Consider the following 21,180-nt stretch of genomic DNA (forward strand, 5'->3'; position numbering starts at 1 on the left):
AGAAGCTGTGCTCATCTATTTTCTGCTCGGTGCAACCATCTAATCCAATTAGTTTGCTTGTTCTTTGTGTGGTGAAGCCAATACTTATCTTGAAGGTAAATCATGCTAATTTGAAAAGCCTTGTTGCAAGTGACTTACAAAATCCCTACCACAAGAATCCTTACTTGAGGAGGGTGGTAGGTATGTGAAGTCCATAGATACCTGTACCCTCTTATGATTAAGGCTTTTACTAGGAGTGAATATCCTTGCTTCTAAGGGTCATGAGTCCAAAATGGACTTTCTAAAATGTGATTAGAGTTGATGGTTTGAGAATTTTAGTTTGATAGCACTCACAACCTTTTTGTTTAAAGGAGAGAAATATCCCTTGGTGATTTGTGGAGTACATCCTCTATGAATCTACCATTGAATATTGAGGTCAACATCCACCCTTCAAATGTACCTAATATAAAGCAATGTTGCAAAAGTCAGATTTGGGAATAAATTGACAAGGGTCCAAAAATTGAAAAGGTATAGTGAAAATTGAAAAAACTGGCAATAAATCAGCCAAAAATTGGCAAAATTAAAAGATACTGGTTAAAAACTCATCCAGTGGAAAAACTCATTATTTGGGGATTTTATCAGGATTTTGATTACAATGATATAAAGTTGTTCTCAAGGGTATAGCCTATGACCATAAGTTCTACATTATGGAGTACACCTTCATAGGAATGTGTTTGTGGCTCGAGAAACTGATGGGAAGCATCAAGAAATATTAAAATGGAGGTCCCCTATCTTTTAACTTGTTTCTAGGATATTCAATGTACTACTAGTACCAACCATGAATAGGATATTGTGTTGTTTGATGTGGGCAAAAATATTATAGATGTCAAATTATGAACCCTAGTCATTCTAGCAAGTGAAATTGAGTGTTCTATTTTCCCTATTGCTACAGGGATTGGTTTATAATGTTCACCTTGTGCATTTTTGTTCAAGATTATAATGTTCAGCTTATGCACTTGTTCAGCATGTCTATTGAGGAATAAATAGACTGTTTTCAAGCATTGAAAAGGCAATACTACCTCCCAACCATGTTCAAGACATTACATATCAAACCTTGAGCCCATGAATCAAAACAAAGATAAAGATTTTTTGAACTTGATTCTTTTGATAAAGCCATTAATGTAGCTAGGAAAAACACACCATGTTAGAGCCTTTGAGAATAAGATTTCCCCTCAGGTAAGAGGGACCATGCAAAGTTCACAAGACCTCGCAAACCAATACATTGCATAACACCATTGTAAGCCTATGGACGCAAGTTACTTGTAGTCCATGTGAGTTTTTGTATTGAGATGTCTTAGGCCTATTATGGTCAGCCATAACTGGTGCCTTTGGTTCTCACTCCTAGCTCCTTTTGTCTTGTATAGGATTGGAGGACTTGCACTGGATCACATTGGAACACATGGTTTATGGGAGCATTTTGTTATGTGGGGGAGATCACAGTTTTAGGGGTCAGCCCAGCCCATGTCATGCACACTCATCTTACCATATGTGTGTCATAGAGTTTGTATCCATCCCTGGCCTTACTGCAATATTTATCAGCTAGTTCTCAACATGGCAATCTCAATTTCAATAGTTTTCAATGTTGGAGGTAGTGCATGTTTCCCAAGGCATGTGGTCTTGGAAGGCAAACAGTCAACTTGGTCTCTGATCACGTAGACCTTTTTTTTAAATGTAAAGGCATCATTAAGAAAATGCCATCAAAGGTGGTCCAACATCACATGGGGGTTCTAGGGGGCAAAACAGGGTCAAATCTTAACCAAATGAGACTTGCATCATGTTAAAAGTTTTCTACAAATTTGGTTGGACAAAACCCAAGCAATAGATTTCTCCTTTTTCCTAGAGTGTCAGAGATCCTCATTTATTGCATGATTATGTCCTCACTATATGTCACGTGGGGTCAAGAAACTTGACATCAAAAGTTATGTAAAAAATTAGTTGAACAAAACAGTGGTAGAATTCCTCAAATTCTCAAGGGTGTTGCTGATCTAGCATCCCTGCAAGGTGATATCCTTCCTTTGTGCCACGTGAGGGTCAAGCTAGCTGTTACACAGGGTCAAACTAGTTGTTTGGAGTCAAATGGATTGTTGGACCATGTGTGGAACAAATTATAGTTGTTGCAAAGTCAGGTCATCTTCTTTTCCATTGAAGGAAACTTCGATGGACCAAATCAAGCCAAATTTAGTGGAGAAAATTACCAAAAAGAGCCATTGAGTTACCTTGAGGAAGATGTTGGGCAATTTAAGTCTCTATTCTTCACCTTTTGCCTTTTTGGGGTCAAGTCAAAGGGAATGTTGCCTTCTAAGGGACAAATTAGTTAAGTGACCTTTTGCCTTTTTGGGGTTAAGTCAAAGGGAATGTTGCACTTCTAAGGGACAAATTAGTTAAGTGACAAGTCAAACTCCTGGTGGACAATTATTGTATCAAAAATATTTATTTTGCATTTACTTTGTCTCGAGGTTGCCGATGACAAGTAAAATTATTATTAATATTATTAAAGAAAAAGACAAAAGGCTATAATATTTTGCAAACATTTTGTTGTCAATTTCTATTTCATTTTTTCTTCCTTCTTGTCATAAATACTAGGTTGCACGAAACGGGGAAACGGGTATACGAAATGCGACCTCCCCAAATTTTGGAAACGGGGAAACGCGAATATATATATATATATATATATTGAAAATATATATATATATATATATATATATGTGCAACCATAAAGCATGAATGATACATTATAATTTATTACACTTAAACATTAAGATTTAATTTACGTCACATTTACTCATGAATGATCACATAATAAAAATAAAAATATCGGAATATCCAAAAGCAACCTTTATTATATATCCAAATATCAAAATCATCCTTTATTTATATTAATATATGAGGCTGCAAGTACAATAAAGACTATAAGGCTGCAAGAGAGAGATCCAAATCAGGATTTTCTGCATCCACATCCCATTCTTTAGAAGGACCACTGTGGTATTGGGAGTCTCCTCCTACATAGTCGAACGACCTTAGTGCTCTTGATTAAATACAAGTTTCATACCCTAGTACCCTACATGATCTTGATTATTGGGAGTTTCCCCTACATAGAGGGCTTGGTTTTCTTGATTAAATACAAGTTCCATACCCTAGTACATGATAAAATCCAATGGAAACATTGCAATTCCCCCAATCCTGAAAACCTGAAAAACAGATAAGTCTGTTGGATTTTGAGTGAGATCTAAAATTCTACTTTCTCCATATGAAATCCAATGAGGGCGAAACCACTCTCAAACATCCTGAGTCATTTCATGGTAATGTTAAAAATTTAATTAAAAGGATGAAAATGAAAAATAAAGGAGAATATCACTTTTACTTAAACATTACCATGAACTGCATATGCTCAAACTTCCTCAAACTTCCTGATGAACTGCGTATCAACACTAGGGAAAAAATTCACTTTTATAACTTTAGACACGCATCTAGAAGCAACTAGAAGTCACTAACATACCCTAAAAATAAATTAAAAAAAATTAAAACAAAACACAAGTTAATGAGGAAACGTGGGTCGTACGGCCGTGAAACACGTTTCTGTCTGTATTGGCCACGTTTCTGTTTTGGGAAACGTGGCAGTACGGCTAGAAACGTGTTTCACGGTCGTACCAAACGCATTTCCGCGTTTCGTACCAGTTTCCGTACAGAAACGGACCTCTATACCACGTTTCCTGCGACATAGCATAAATATTAGCACATAAGATAATCACAGGTACATTTAGTTTACCCAAATATTGGAGGGATGATACATTGTGAGGCTACATAGCCATGTGGAGGGAATTGCCAAGGCGCTAGTTTTTGCTACTTTCCCTGTTGGAGGTTGAAGAATCTTCTTTTACCCTGTAGTTAATTCGAAGATTTTAGACACTTATTGAAGTTGCTCCTTGTTGGATTTGGAAGGTCATGGAGATTTTTGACATACGTGGGGGCAATGGTCTTCTTGACTCCAAGCTCACTTCAGTGTCTAGGTTGCAAGATCAACTTTAAAATGAATGAGATTCACAACCCAACACTTCAGAGGTAAAGTTGTGGCCAAGGTGAGCATTTTTCAACAACCACTCTTTTTATTAAAAAATGCAAAAACCTTTTTATCTTTCGTTTTGTTAAAACTTCACTAGCTTGTAATTTTCTTATTTCTTAAATTTAACTAGTAATTCCTGGGGTTTTTAAGTGGGATTTAATCCCAAAACCTTTGTAACAGTTTTTGACTGCTGGTAACTCGTATTTGTTGCAAGTCTAAAGCTTAGGAAGGGTCTAAAGTGATCTAACATTTCTGTCCCAGCTTCACCAACTAGCACTATTGATTGGCCCTATAAAGGGAAATTTGCTGTTGTTTTGTATGCCTTTCTGCAGATTTTCAGATCTGCAGTCACATGTTAGCAAACAAAAATACTATGAACACCCCATTACCAAGGTCCTATATCAAGAAAAACTCACCCCATTACCAATGGCCTATATGAAGAAAAACTTGTAGATTTGGTAAATATATTAAATTTTCACTCATTTGAGTGGTAAATATATTAAATTCTCACTCATTTGAGCGGTAAATATATTAAATTCTCACTCATTTGAGCTTTTTCGTGTTGTTTATCTTCAGTTTTGAGTGAATTATCTTGTTGATTCACATTAAATTCCTGCGTAAAGTACATTTCCAGATCAATAAATCAGTAAAATTTATAGTTTGTTGAAATTTGATAACTAAAAAGTTTCCTCCACTCCCATTTAGTTAAATGCCCTTTCCCATAAACATACATTCAACATATAGAATTCTGGAAATGAAATTTTTAGATTAAAACACATGGGATTGTCAACACATGCTGAAAATAAATATGGACATAAAGAGACCAGCAACATACATAAAAATACACACACAGATTTTTGGTCAACTTAGATCCAGGCAAAACCCCTTCAATCTTCTCCGGGGAGGCAAAACCATATCAATCTTCTCCGAGGAAAACCTGTTAGATAGCTCTTCAAATTTATTTATCTTTCAAGTTCAAGAAAAATACATTTGCAGACAAAACAAAACAACAAAATACAACTTATTTATTTAGCCCAAAACTTGTCTCTTCAACCCAAAACTCCTTGAAAACTGTGCCCACTTTGCCTCGATTTCTATGCCCACTTGAAGCTGAAAATATGAACTGTACGGAATGCACTGTATTGATTCCGTACTATTGTACGGACTGTACAGATTTTTTTCAAATTTTTTCAAAAACTTCTCTCGAGTAGTGTGTAACTCACAACATTATGTATTGTACGTATACAACTGTACGAAATGCACTGTATGGATTCCGTACTGTTGTATGGATTGTACAGAGTTTTTTCAAAAACTTCTCTCGAACAACGTGTAACTCACAACATTAATACTGTACCTTATGTTGTCTTCTATGCTTTGATTTATGTGCCCAACTTTGCCCAAAAATCACTCCTAGCTTGCTGCAACAAATTTCTTCGGGGAGGCAAAACACTATCAATCTTCTCCGGGAAAACCTGTTAGAGAGCTCTTCAAATTTATTTATCTTTCAAGTCCAGGAAAAATACATTTGTAGACAAAACAAAACAACAAAATACATCTTATCTCATTAGCCCAAAACTTATCTCTTCAGCCAAAACTCCTTGAAAACTGTGCCCACTTTGCCTCGATTTCTATGTCCACTTGAAGTTGAAAATATGTATTGTTTGTATACCACTGTATGAAATGTACTGTATGGATTCCGTGCTGTTGTACGGACTATACAATTTTTTTTCAATTTTTTTAAAACTTCTCTCGAACAACGTGTAACTCACAACATTAAATGCTATTCGTATTGTACCTTATGTTGTCTTCTATGCCTTGATTTATGTGCCCAACTTTGCCCAAAAATCACTCCTAGCTTGCTGCAACAAATTTCTTCTATGCCTTGATTTATGTGCCCAACTTTGTCCAAAAATCACTCCTTTAGCTTGCTGCAACAAATTTCTCCTTCAGAATTTTTCTCCAGCTCTCAGCCTCCTCCTTTCTCCAATCTGCGCATGAAGAATGAATATAGTCTCTATTTTTCCCCCTTTTGTTTCCCTAAATGACTTTTGGGAAACCCTAAGATCTAATGGCTTAGATTTATTTAGATAAGGGATGAGAATAAATGTGCATTTAATTCTCACTTTCTATTTTTTAACTCACCCATTAAATAAAGTATCCACATTGTACTTTATGTCAAAAGCCACTTTTCACTTTATATAAGTTAACATTGACTTTACCACTAATAAAGTCACTTTCACTTTGTAAACACACTTACGAATAATTATTTTGGACACTTTTCCCTAGGTAGAGACTAACCCATTAGAAACCACTTGTCCAAGGTACATTAAAAATCAACATATTCCTCTCTTCACCCAAGACCCCTTTCATGGCACTAGTCAATCTTTTGTTGGGTGAAGTTGTCTCACGTAGGGAATCCTCCTGTAGCCATTCTAGGAGTTGGGCTTAAAGAGTGGGTACTTGTGTTGATGTTACAATGAGCGCTTGTCGTGTGTGCCTTCTTAGTAGCTTGTAAGGACCTTGGCAAGTCTGCAAGTTTGGGTGCTAATAAGACCTAATTGTAGACCCCTATAATTGTTATAGGAGCAACAATCCTCGCAACAATTGTTATGGGGGTTGAAAATGTTAAAATTGGCAACTAGGGCCAAATTCCATGTGGGTCATCTTATTCAGGGCTGATAAATATTTTTATTAGACTCCTTTTGTTGAGAGGTGTAGGATTGATCTAAAGATCATCTGATTTCGATAAGTATTTATGGAGATATGAATTTATTTTGATTATGAAATTATTATCAAGCCTATCAAATTAGACTCCTTTTGTCGAGAGGTGTAGGATTGATCTAAAGATCATCCGATTTCGATAAGTATTTATGGAGATATGAATTTATTTTGATTATGGAATTATTATCAAGCCTACCAACAACTCATGTAGGCTCAGAAGCCCAACAGTCGCACCTATTCAATTATCATCAAATGTGTATAAATACAGGAGGACTTTTCCTCATTTGGACTCACTCAACTCATCACATCTCTCTCTCTCTCCAACGCAAAAAAGAGTCTCTTCTCTCCTGCGCAGTAGGTGACTCTCTCTCACACAGGTGGAAGGAAGGACGCAAAATTTAGTGCTGCAACTGCAGAAACAAAGTTTGACCAGTGTTGACCTGAAGACTCCCTCCTCAGAACTGCGCTGTAGGTCCATCTGGACCTCCTCTGAAGGCTGCATTTTTTGGTGGTGGAATCAAGCCGATCCGATGGTCGGTTTGCAAGATATCGACTGCCCTAGTTTTGATGATGAAGTCGCTAATGTTGATGTTGCTGATCTAGGGTTTGCTATTGCTAATATAAATCAGATTTCTTTGTACTATTTCTCTCTGCTGAATTTTTAAAGATAAAAGAAGATTTGATCAAAGGGTTCCCCATATTGGGGTTTGTCTTTGGCTAGTCGCCACATCTTGTGTTTCTTGTCTTGGCTTGTTTTCTGTTGATCGTTTAATGTTCTATATGCACTTTACTTATGCACATGTGATTGCTAATCTGTGAATAATAATAAGAAAGAGAAGTAAATTGCTCTAAGCATAGAACATACCATAAATTAACATGGTATTGGAGCTGAGGTGAAGACAAAGCTCAAGCAAGAGCAAGAGCAATCACCGAAGAGAAGATTGGCAAGGCTATCCTAAAAGAACTATGGGGTCTTCATCACTCTTTTCTGTCGAAGACAAGCTCCGTGAGAAAGCTGACTATCACGGATGGAAGATGTCTATCGATCTAACCTTAGAAGATCAAGGAGTCTTGGACCATGTGAAAGGCAATATTGTTGAGCCTCCACCAAATGCAATTGTTGCTGCCAAGAACAAATGGAAAACCGGTGAAGTCAAAACAAAGAAGATCATCCGGGACTCTATCGACAAGCGCTTGGTGGCCTACATCTCCGACCTGAACACCTCCAAGGAAATCTACGATAGACTGGTGAGTTTATTTAAAGTTAATGGTGCAAATCAAGTTTTGTTTCTTAGAAATAAGCTGAAGGAAATTAAGAAGGGCAAAGATGAGAGTATGCAAGCATATTTCTTAAGAATCATCGAGATCAGGAACGATCTCCTATCTATTGGGGAGACTATTATTGATAGGGAAATGACACTCACGACTCTTGGAGGATTACCATTCGAATGGTACGCGTTCAGGTTTACTTTTCTGAACAATAATGTAATTCCTGATTTTGAGGAATTAATGGCTAGATGCATTCAAGAAGAAACAAGGGTTGAAGAGCAAGAAATGCCCATGCCTAAAGGTCCTCTTGCTGCTTTTTCTTCTCATGCTAAGAAAAGGAAAAATTTTGGGACTAAATAAAAAAGAAACGTTGGACCTAAGGGTGGAAGAAAAAGACGATGTTACATTTGCGATAAAACAGGTCACTATTCAAGGGAGTGCCTTGATAGAAAGGACTCACACCGCGACGATGATCAAAATCCATTTCATGGCAATCAAAGGAATGGCGAATTCAATAGCAAAGGTAAAAGGAGTGCTGGTAATCAAGGAAGAGGACAACCATTCAAGAAGGCTAGAAATACCAGGTATGATTCCAACATTGTTGAAAATAAGCAGGATGAATATTATCTACCAGCTGCTCTATCTACCTCTACTCCTTTAGACTCAATGGGAATTTGGCTCATTGATAGTGGTGCTTCAAGGCACTTCACTGGTTACAAAGAAGTTCTCCATAATCTGATAGAGAAAGAAACTAACCTGGAAATTGTCCTTGGAGATAATATGAAATATCCCGTGAAAGGTGTAGGCAATGTCTCTCTTAAATTGAATCAAGGTAACACGATCCACTTATAGGATGTATTATATGTACTTGACCTTAAAAAGAACCTGGTGTCCATCTCGGCAATGGAAGACAAAGGCTACAAGGTGAACTTCAGCGATGGCAAGGTACGTATATGGAAAAACAATGTTAAAGATGCTTTCACTCTTGGGTTTCGAGTTGATTCATTATATCAGGTCGGTGGAAGTCCGCTAGGTGTCATGTCTTGTGACACATCTCTTCAGTCCGAACTTTGGCATCGTAGGTTTGCCCACCTTCATTATAAAGCTGTACCCGATGTAAGACAAATGGTGACAGGGATGCTCGAATTTCGAGTAGAGAAAAGTGTATGTCTGGGATGTGCCGAAGGAAAGCTCTAAAGGGGACCATTCCCCTCAAGCCAAAGCAAGACCTTCGACATATTACAACTGGTTCACTCAGACATATCTGGTATGATGCCTGTGAACTCCTTGGGAGGATATTTATATTACCTTGCTTTTACAGATGACTATTCTCGAAAGACTTGGATATTCTTCTTGAATAAAAAGGATGAAGTGTTCTCTTGGTTTCGACACTTCAAAGCCTTGATCAAGAATCAAACCGAAAAGAAGATCAAGATCTTAAGGACTGATAATGGGACTGAATATGAATCTAATGAGTTTCATGACTTTTGTAAAGAGGCTGGCATCAAGAGGGAGACTACTACACCATATACTCATGAACAGAATGGTGTGGCGGAAAGGAAGAACCATATGATTGTGGAAGCTGTTCGTGCCATTCTCCATGATCAAAGACTTTCGAAGTTTCTATGGGATGAAGCTGCAAACACTACCGTTTATGTACAAAACCGATGCCCTCATCAAGCATTGGGTTCCAAGACTCCTAAAGAAATGTTCACTGGTAAGAAACTTGACGTATCTCATTTTAGAATTTTTGGAAGCCCCGTATATTTTCATGTGCCGAAAGAGAAAAGGAATAAATTGGGTGCATCTAGAAAGAAAGGAATCTTCGTGGGCTATGGTGAAAATACTAAGGGCTATAGAATCTATGTTGCCGGTCAAAGGGAAGTCGTGATTAGTCATGATGTCACCTTTGACGAAGATATGGCTCTCAGCAAGGTGGACAATCTTCCAACTTTGAGGAGCTCGCAAGAAGCCGACACCAGGAAACTCAAAGAAAAGGATGATGAATCAATGCCTGATGTGGAACAACCCATGGATCTTATTGATCCACCTGAGCCTTCCTCTTCTAGGAAGAGGCCCTCTTGGCTTAGGGGGCTACTCGATGATGCTGAAGGACACACTGCACCCCGAGGAACCTTCCGTGAAAGTAAGAAACCCAACAGGTATCAGGGATACCTGACCATCATGAGCACGATCATACAAAATGAGCCTTCATCATTCTCAGATGCCATCAAGCATCAAGTATGGAAGGATGCTATGACCGAAGAATATGATTCTATTATGAAGAATGATGTTTGGGAAGTAGTTCCCAAACCCCAGGACAAGACAATTGTCACTTCTAAATGGCTTTACAAGATAAAGCATGCAGTAGATGGAAGTACGGAAAAATATAAGGCTCGTTTTGTCGCTCGTGGCTTCTCCCAGAAGGAAGGTATAGACTATGACGAGATATTTGCACCTGTTGCCAAATATACCACCATCCGCTCAATCATAGCCCTTGCAGCTTCACAAGGATGGAATCTACATCAGATGGATGTCAAGACCGTGTTCTTGCATGGTTCGATCAAAGAAGAGGTCTACGTGGAGCAACCCAAAGGATTTGAGATTTATGATCGAAAATCTCATGTATGCAGGTTGAAGAAAGCCTTCTATGGGCTGAAGCAAGTACCCCGAGCATGGTATGAGAGAATCGATAGCTACTTGATGAAGCTGGGATTCACTAGGAGTGAAGCCAATCCTAAACTTTACTTTAAGGTTGAAGATGACAAACCTCTCATACTGGCGTTGTATGTGGATGACCTCTTCCTAACAGGTGCAGACCCTCTCATTCACAAATGTAAGAGGGAGTTGACTTCTGAATTTGAAATGAAGGACCTAGGACTGTGTACTATTTCCTAGGACTTGAAGTTTGGCAGAAGCCAGGGGAAATTTTCCTATCTCAAGGAAAATATGTGGTGAAGATTCTGGAAAGATTTTGTATGGTGGACTGCAAGCCCGTAACTACCCGGATGGAGTTTGACTTCAAAAAGTTAAGCGGTAGTGCTGTTTTACGAAATGCCACCAAGTATCGTCAACTCGTCAGAGCATTAATGTTCTTGGTGAACTCCTGTCCAGACATGTTTTGCAATCAACACATTGAGTCAACATATGGTTGAACCTCACCACATACATTGGATTGGTGCCAAGAATCTGTTGAGATATCTTCGTGGCATAATCACTTATGGGTTAAGATACATTGTCGGAGATGTGAGACTACTTGGATATACTGATGCTGATTGGGCAGGCAGTGTGGTGGACCATAAGAGCACTTCCAGGTGCTGTTTCACCTTGGGATCTGCTTCGATACCTTGAATGAGCAAGAAGCAGAAGTCGGTGGCTTTGAGCACCGTCGAGGCTGAGTATATTGCTGCTAGCATGGCCTCTTGTGAGGCAATTTGGTGCGGAAGCTCTTCAGTGAGCTGTTTGGATTTACACTGGATACCACCATGATCCTATGTGACAACCAGAGTGGGATTCGTTTGTTAGAGAATCTCGTATTTCATGATTGCTCCAAGCATATCGATATCAGGTACCACTATATTCGAGATATGGTGCAGCGGGGAGCTATAAGGCTCCAACCTATCGGTACAGATGAACAGGTCGTCGACATTCTGACAAAGCCCTTAGGGAAAGTCAAATTCCTGACTTCCTGAGAACAACCTGGTGTTGTTCAAAGACCCTCTGATGAGGGTCCTATATGATGCATTAAGCTCTGGGAGCTCCGGGGGGTGCGAGGTACTTCTTGGAGCGACATATGACCACAGGATGATTCACTATCCCCTAGTGGGGTACATGTACACCCCGTGGCGACTATGTAGCAGGGTGATTAGTTCTCCTGTGAGGTCTGGATGATGCGTTCTCCATGATGATTATGTAGCAGGATGATTAGTTCTCCTGTGAGGCCTGGATGATGTGTTCTCCATGGCGATTATGTAGCAGGATGATTAGTTCTCTTGTGAGGACATGATTGATTAAGTTCTCCTGTCAAGGCATCCTACCCATGCAGTCTGGGACTCATGGGAAGTACCTCTCATCTGATCAATGAGCAGGGAAATGAGGATAGGGACCATAGTAGTACCGATGGACGCATCGCTGTATCTACTGTACTCCCTATGCTAGGATGACCTTCATTGATTTGGGATCAATGATACTGGTCTAGGATCAGTGGTAGGAGTGGTACATACTATGACGTTGACTTCGGGTCGGTTGAGACTGGTCTAGGACCAGTGGTACACACTACTGACTTTAAGTTAGTAGAGGATGATACTGGTTTGGGACTAGTGGTAGGAGTTGTACTCACTATGAAGCTGACTTCGGGTTGGTTGAGATTGGTCTGGGATCAATGGTACATACTCTGAGACTGACTTTGAGTCAGTATGATGCATCCTCGATCATTTCTTCTTCTTCATAATTCGGACAAAAGCAGAGCAGAACAGAACAAAGCAGAGTAGAGCAGAACAGAGCAAAACAATACAGATTAGTACAGGGCAGAACAAGACAAAGAAGAACAGGCGGAATAGAGCAGAGCAGGGCAAGGGTCAAGCTGTACAGGGCAGTGCATTTGATGGATGAATAGTAGCAACTGACAGACAGATCGCAAATGGAGTTCTCCCTAGTTGAGAGGGAGTGTTAAAATTGGCAACTAGGGTCAAACTCCATGTGGGTCATTTTATTCACGGTTGATAATATTTTTATTAGACTCCTCTCATCGAGAGGTGTAGGATTGATCTAAAGATCATCCGATTCCGATAAGTATTTATGGAGATATGAATTTATTTTGATTATGGAATTATTATCAAGCCTACCAACAACTCATGTAGGCTCAGAAGCCCAACAGTCGCACCTATTCAATTATCATTAGATGTGTATAAATACAGGAGGACTTTTCCTCATTTGGACTCACTCAACTCATCACATCTCTCTCTCTCCAGTGCATAAAAGAGTCTCTTCTCTCCTGCGCAATAGGTGACTCTCTCTCACATAGGGGGAAGGAAGGACGCAGAATTTAGTGCTGCAATTGCAGAAACAAAGTTTGACCAGCGTTGACTTGAAGACACCCTCCTCAGAACTGCGTTGTAGCTCCATCTGGACCCCCTCTGAAGGCCGCATTTTTTGGTGGTGGAATCAAGTTGATCCGATGGTCGATTTGCGAGATATCAACTGCCCTAGTTTTGATGATGAAGCTGCTAATGTTGATGCCGCTGATCTAGGGTTTGCTACTGTTGATATAAATCAGATTTCTTTGTACTATTTCTCTCTGTTGAATTATTGAAGATAAAAGAAGATTTGATCAAAGGGTTTCCCCATATTGGGGCTTGTCCCTGGCTAGCTGCCACATCTTGTGTCTCTTGTCTTGGCTTGTTTTTTGTTGATCGTTTAATGTTCTATCTGCACTTTTCTTATTCACATGTGATTGCTAATCTGTGAATAATGATAAGAAAGAGAAGTAAATTGCTCTAAGCATAGAACATACCATAAATTAACAAAAAACTACTATAATAGGTAGATGCTATTATGGAGGTTAAAATTTGTCAATACTCAATATAAGCTTGACGCACCCACAGAAACTATAAGTGAAGAATAGGTTTTGTTAGTACCTTGCCAATGCCATATTAATCTTCCTGAAAGCTACCTCAATGATATTCAATATAATCAGTAGCCACATCTTGTAAAACCCACGTGTGTTGGAATTTGAACCTAAGTCATTGTCACAACAGTTGCTCTAGGATGTCACAAATGCTTCCCAACATTTGTTGATGGCATCCCTTGTAAACCTATCAATGTAGACTAGTGTGTTTCACACTGTTGGATTCAAATTGGGCACTTGCCAACACAATACTAGCCAAATGCTTAGCAACATTGATGACAATCAATTGAGCAAGAGCCTTGGGTTGTGTGTGTGTATTACAAATTATACTGTTTATAATTATTTATATTTTATAATATATACATTAAATATCATCCATATAATATTAGATAATGATAATCATAATATTGATTTATATATAATGTATTTTATATATTATATAATATATTGTGTAGTATAGATATGTATTACATTTAGTATGAGTCATGATTGTAATATACGATTTTCATATGCAATCAAATTATGTATTATTTTTCTAAAATTTCTAATTATTTTACATTTTTTTTTATGCGCGATGCATCCCTATACCCATACACATATCTATTTATAAAGAGGTATTCTTGCCTTCTAGTTAGGAATGTCCTACACTTAGAGGGCAAATTTGATACTTGGCCACATGCACATCAGCATCACCTTCCAATTCATATTGTGAAATTCTCATTTAAAGGTTACATGAAAGCTTCTTGGGATTGAAATTTCTTTTCCAATCATGTCTTCATTCTCCACAAGATATTTTATAGTGATGTGAAGAACTTTCATTTAGTGTAGGGTTTTGATATCTTTCTTTTAGAATTTCCCAAACTTCCTTAGTGAACTTTAGAAGCATACCACCAAGTTCTCCCTTGGTCACATATTCATTTCGATTTTCAATATCATTGCCTTTGTTAGCTCCCTTTCTTGGCATTCATGCTTAGTTGCTTGCCCAAATCTCAAATGAGCATTTTGGTATCGATTGAAATTTCTTTTCCAATCATGCCTTCATTCTCCACAAGATATTTTATAGTGATGTGAAGAACTTTCATTTAGTGTAGGGTTTTGATATCTTTCTTTTAGAATTTCCCAAACTTCCTTAGTGAACTTTAGAAGCATACCACCAAGTTCTCCCTTGGTCACATATTCATTTCGATTTTCAATATCATTGCTTTTGTTAGCTCCCTTCCTTGGCATTCATGCTTGGTTGCTTGCCCAAATCTCAAATGAACATTTTGGTATCAACATGTGTCCCTATATACCTACTCATGCAATTTGTTAAAAAAAAATAATTAATAGGAAAGGATTGAAGTGCCAAAAGTACACAAAATATTGGGGATGTAGACCCAAGTGGATTGCACTTGCAAATCAAATATTTGGAGGAAGATCTCTCCAATGAGAACTTTGTTACTTAAAAAGTTATAGAAGAGGGGAGAAACCTTTATTATACAAAGAGAGAAACCCTAAATTGAGGTCCAATTTACCATTAGGGATAACTATCCCCTTACTACATAAATTGATTTTTTGTAATATATGGAAACATTATAACACAATAATGATGTTACATGGGACAATGTACCCCCCATGTTGAAAATGTAGCCAAGGAAGGTTTTCTAGCTTGTGCCTTAGCCAATAAAGATTTCAAATTTTCTCTCTAGCATGAAGTGAATTCATGAGATAGACTTTAGTATGATGAGTTGATTTTTAGTTCATTGGAATGGTCATCAATAGATTGCATGCATAGTGTTGGAGCTTCAGTTTATTGGAGTCTTCTTTAGTTAGACTACAGGATGAGGTGGCAGAGACAAGTCTAGTTAGGACGAGTTAAGATTGCAGAGACAAGTCCAGTTAGGACGAGTTAAGACTTCAGAGACAAGTGAAGAGAGGACGAGTTAAGTCCTCAGTTAACTTGGTTCACAACTAGAGGAAATCAAGGAGCAACCCGAGCTGGTTAACTAAGAGCTGGACCAAGTGTAACTGAGACTTGCTCCAATTAATTGACAAATGGAACTCGTTGCACTTGTGTGAACAAAATTTTGAACTTTGCCTCCTTGCATGAATCAAAGATCTATTAAGGCAAGAGACTCATAAGGTGTGTATTTTTACACAACATATGAGGTGGGGCACCTTCTCTCATAAAGAGGTTATGGGTATACATAAATGCCTAGGTCTTCCTTAAGCACCTATAATAATATAAATATTGTTGACCAGGTTGGCTGTTAAACCATAACATGGTAATACAATTATGAGGGTTCTCAGCCATAATGTCAGTAACCTCAAGTAAAGATTACCATCATTTCAATACCCCCTTTGCTCTATGCATAAGGTAATGGAGAAATATGATAAAGCACAAGGGATTGGGCATATCCAATTGAATAGAGAGACAATTGTAGCTACAATTAGATAGAGAGGGTTTGTGATGACTCTATTCAATACAAATGGGATAGAGGGTTTGTGATGACCATATTCAATACAAATGGAAGGGTTTTTGAATACCCAACCGTCATGAACATATAATTGCTCAGCTCCTAAAGGAATGCCGTCATTTTGTTGTTGATCATATGGGGGAATATGTTCTTTGATTTGTCCATTTGATGTCCATTTGATAAAGAATGTTGTAAAGAGGTGTAAAAACGAGAGAGAGAGAGAGAGAGAGTCAAAAGTGAGTGGGTATACCCAACTCAAGTGAGTGAGGAGTTTGTCGTGGCTGGAAGAAGAGAGTGGATTTGTCTTGACCAAGCTCAATACAAAAACGGACCCAATAATCTGTTGGAAGAATGCTTCCATCAAACTACTCATCCTTTGGTAAATTATGATACTATATTGTCCATAGCGAAGGGTTTTTGAATACCCAACCGTCATGAACACATAATTTCTTGGTGAGCCCATGCTTGCCTATGTGCACAATGACAGACAGCGAAGGCTAGAGCCCTTTCCACACAGCTGAAAGTGACAATGGAAGGAAAAATTGCTATTTAAGAGGTTCCTGCAGGTATTTTTAATGCCTTGCTGTTGGACACATCGGGACACGTTTAGGGCACATGTTTGACATGTTTTGTTTTCCGAGATTTTCCAAACATGTCTGAAGATTGACATGTGGGATGCAAACACAAGCTACCTCAGGGATTTTTCCTATTACTTAGATGAGGAGGGACTTGATGGGGTGTTTTCTTTCAGGACTTGTGCTAAACACGTCCTAGCATGTCATGTGTCTGAGTCTCTGACACATGGGATGCAAACATGGGCTCACTGAGTGATGTGTCCCATTACGTAAATGAGGAGGGACTTGATGGGACACAACTTAGTTGTTGTTCCACTGAATATTCTTCAACATGCAAATGACACCGATTCAGACAGTGACATCCCATGGTTGGTCCACATTCTTTTGTGTAGTAGCTGGATATGGAGACTAGTGGGGCTGGGGCATTGCCTTGTGTAGTGATGCTTATTTGTCATTTGACCTGTTCTTAGATCAATTATATCAATACCTAAACCTGTATCCTCTGAATTTTATTAATATAAGGAAACATGCAATGGTGATGGATGATTTGTGAATTGTTATTATGTTGTTACATCATTACATGTATCATTTGCAGTTATTATGTTGCATGTAATGACTTACGTTATTGGCATTTTGTTGTGTAAGAATTCAATGATTTATGTTTCAGTTTTCATATTTTTTAGCTTTAATTTTTTAGAATTTCGGGTGGGGTCCTCTATGACACTCCTTAGAAATTTTGGGGGTGCTTCCATGTGTACCACGGATATGTTTTATAACTCCTGCATCCCTGCATCGCAAAAACTTGGTGGACCATTACAAAATAATGAGCTGATGGACATATTATAGCTCATTAATATAAGAGTTTGCTTGCATGATTAAGATGTTGTGTTTATGTTTACAACAAACTGCTATGGGGATCTGCCTCATTCATAGGCATAAGACTGGTTCTCTTTCGAAATAAGGCCTAATTGTCATATGTAAATACTAAATACTACATAGGGTAGATAGACAGACATTGATGCACAAAATTGTTCATCCAATCCATACAAATCAGTGAACCAGGCTGGGGTTATACAGGTTGCCCCTCCCAACATAGGCAAGCAGTGCCAGTGTATCTGTCTTGTGATTTATTCCGAGTCTCAAGAGAATAAACATCTCCATGGAAAATGCCAATCCTAGTGGAAAGCTGAACTGCCAATTCTGCTTTGAATGTTTTGGTCTTACTTAACTGAAAGGGGTAGGCATCCCCATCAAATGTATCTGCTTTTTCAGAAAAACATGATGCTCATCAACCTAATGTTGTTCCATATTCCTTTTTCATATTATCTGATTATTCACACTAACCTCTCCATCAGGGAGGGGAGTGCCCATATTCGCTAATTTATGGGAGATATCAGGAGATACCATAATGCGGCCACAGCAAAAATATGGAAATAGGGGGCCAAGGAAAACCCTATAGGCCATTTGAGCAGAATCTCCTCAAGTCCTTATTAACAAAAAACTCTGGTTGAGAAAGCAGCTTCCAGGAGATATCCTAAGGCATCGACAACAAAAATTTACAAATGAGAGGGCAATGAACACCCTTGCTTGATAGACCTTTGGAGCAGAATCACCTATGGCAAGTTCTTGTTGACACAAACTCCTTTTGAGAACCTCTTCAATTTGTTGATGTTATCTTTGCTCCCATATTAATGAATACAGTCTCTTTTTTCTGCTGCTTTGTCTTTCTGTTTGGACAACTTTATAACATTTTCATCAATATTTTTGTACCCTTGTACTATTTTCCTTTTTGACCCAATTTGCTAGCCATTTTTCACTTAAAATTTAAAATTAAAATTTGATAGTAGTGCTTGGATAACTGTTTTTAACATTTTAGACATGTACAGTTTGCATGCCTTTATAGGTTGCTTCAGTGCTGTCTTTTGCTTATTGTTCCTGGTATGGTTTAATTTTTATCTCTTCCTGCATATAACTGGTTTCTATCTCCTGCAGGGTCCCCTGTCATCAACATTTCCTATTGAGAACAGAGCATCTCCTGTCACTTTAAGGGCATTAAAGAATCACCTTGACAAGACAAAAAATTTGTCCTTTGTGAAACGCATATCTGATTTTCACTTATTGCTTCTTCTAGCAAAATATCTTGATATTAATGAGGATGTTCCTCAGTTAGCAGCACATGTGCAAGCGCAAGCCTCAGTACCAGAAGGATATCAAATCATTATAGATTCTCTAGCAAGTAACTCTGGAAATTGAAGCTTGTGTAGAAAAACAAGTGGTTACAGTGTATTCAGAATATTCTGGTGAATCAGAACTTTTCATCTGTACGTGTCCCAGTTATGATCATGATATGTAAAATCATTTCAGTTTGCATTCATTATAAAATGTTATTTATCTAATTGCGTGCTCATTTCAACAGTTCTAACTTCTGATTGATGAATTTGCTGCAAGCAGCATACTTCTATTTGAGTTAGATCTGTACTATATACATGTTATGTGCATTTATGAGGCACAACTAGAGAAATACTGGAGTAGAAGTGTATGATCATGATATGTAAAATCATTTCAGTTTGCATTCATTATAAAATGTTATTTATCTAATTGTGTGCTCATTTCAACAGTTCTGATTGATGAACTTGTTGCAAGCAGCATACTTTTACTATTTGAGTCAGATCTGTACTATATACATGTTATGTGCATTTATGAGGCACAACTAGAGAAACACTGGAGGAGAAGTGTATTGCAATTTTGTGAAATAGTTTGTTTAGATGTGTGCACACACATGCGATCTTCATTATTCCGTGTGTAATTCATCTGTGACAGAGTGCAATCCTCTGAATAAATGGCCAAGAAGAATCATTGAATAAATTTCTATTTCCCACAGAGCACTGAAGCTGAGAATAAATCTTTTCTACTTCATTTATGAGTCACAGGTTAAACTGTCCTCGGCGAGGATTTGTTATTATGGTAACTTGGGAATGGCCCAATAATGATAGAAGCCTACTTTTAGTTTGTGAAATACTGTCTTGTATTTCTTGTAGACATTCCATCATGTCTATATATTGTTTTGCACTGCCTCTGTTTTTCCTTTTGGGTAGTGCTCTCTGAGTAAGGTATTTGATCTTCCAGAAAGGGGTATTACTCTATTATTAAAAGGGACCAATATCCTCCATAGGAGGCCGTCCGAGCTTTGTTTAGGAGGAGGCCATGTTTGAAAAGACCTTGATGCCTTAAAAGGGCTGTCGATCCTTCCTGCAAAAGAGGCTGATGGCTTTGTGTAAGTCTGCCCAAGTCTGCCCAATTCCTTCACTACGAAGGCATCGATGGCCTTGGTTCAAAAGGGAGCTGATCTGTTGAGTTGACTTGGTTTTCAAAAGAGCCCAGTACCATGCTAATATTATTACGACGCAGGTCATAGCCCTCTCAGTGAACATTGGTCATGTTGATTGAATGGAGTTGTAAACAGCGTATTCTAGTCTAAACGTTATGTTTTTCATTTTTTTGGTATATGTTGTTGATAAGTTTTGTGCAAAATTGAGTTAAAAATTCTGAATTTGCAGATTTTAGTTGTTGAGGTGCGTTGGGTGTATTTGAGGATTCTGAATCAATTTATGCATATAAAAATGTCATTTAAACAATGTAAAATCACTAACAATTACACTGATGGATTTTGGTGTGGTTGCTGGAAAAGGTCAAATTGCAAACACTTAATTGAAAAGGTCATACTCTTCATAATGAGTAATTGGTTGTACCTTTGAACATGAAAATAATAGTTGGTCTTCACCCTTCATTTGGCAAAACCCAACTTGCTTAAAGTCCAAAAAGATTGACTAACTTTGTTATGTATGCAATGATTCAATGGAGAAATTGAGGGATCTAGCACAATCAACAATTAGTGAAGAGAGTGTGAAAGCACAAATGAATGGAATTTGAAGGGGTAAGAGAAAATTCAAATGAACATATGGAGTTCTTTAAATTTCTCAACAAAGGAGACTAAGGGGTTGGGACTTTGGAAGAGAATTGAGCTGTTCTTTGGGTTTTTGAGAAGTGTTTTGATTGAGCTCATTTAGGTCACAATAGAGATTGACTGGGGATAATTGGAGAATTCACGCTTACTTGGAGTTTTATAGTGGGTTTTCCCTTTTGAAAGTGATTGCAAATGGAGACAGAGACAATAGTACATTGTAGTAGCCAAGAGTTTGTCTATTATAAAATTCCCTTGAAAGAATCAGTAAAGCGCAGACCAAAGCCCTTCCAATTTGGTGTTCTGTTATTCATTTTCTTTCAGTAATTACGTAGTGAAAACACATCACTAGTTTATTAATCAATTATAGAACTAATCAAATTCAAGATCATTTATGACAAATTGGTTAGAGGGATCCCTACGTTAGTGTATTGATCACATTGGCATTTGAGTTAGTTTTCTTGAAGGTCAGA

General features: G+C 38.0%; 1 protein-coding gene across 1 annotated transcript in view; it reads left to right on the forward strand.

Moving 5' to 3' along the window:
* Positions 1 to 19,142, forward strand: part of LOC149159706 (NPL4-like protein B) — a 30,121-nt gene extending 10,979 nt beyond the window's left edge. Inside the window, exon 2 of the mRNA XM_089436549.1 lies at positions 18,739 to 19,142. Coding sequence (XP_089292675.1) covers positions 18,739 to 18,999 — 261 coding nt within the window. The 3' untranslated portion in view covers positions 19,000 to 19,142. The remainder of the gene's footprint in view (positions 1 to 18,738) is intronic.
* The last annotated feature ends 2,038 nt before the right edge of the window (positions 19,143 to 21,180 follow it).

The sequence above is a fragment of the Pinus tabuliformis genome, chromosome 5_2 (genome assembly GCF_031772625.1).
Source record: "Pinus tabuliformis cultivar Carrire ecotype Pingquan chromosome 5_2, CPIR1, whole genome shotgun sequence".
Classification (NCBI taxonomy): domain Eukaryota; kingdom Viridiplantae; phylum Streptophyta; class Pinopsida; order Pinales; family Pinaceae; genus Pinus; species Pinus tabuliformis.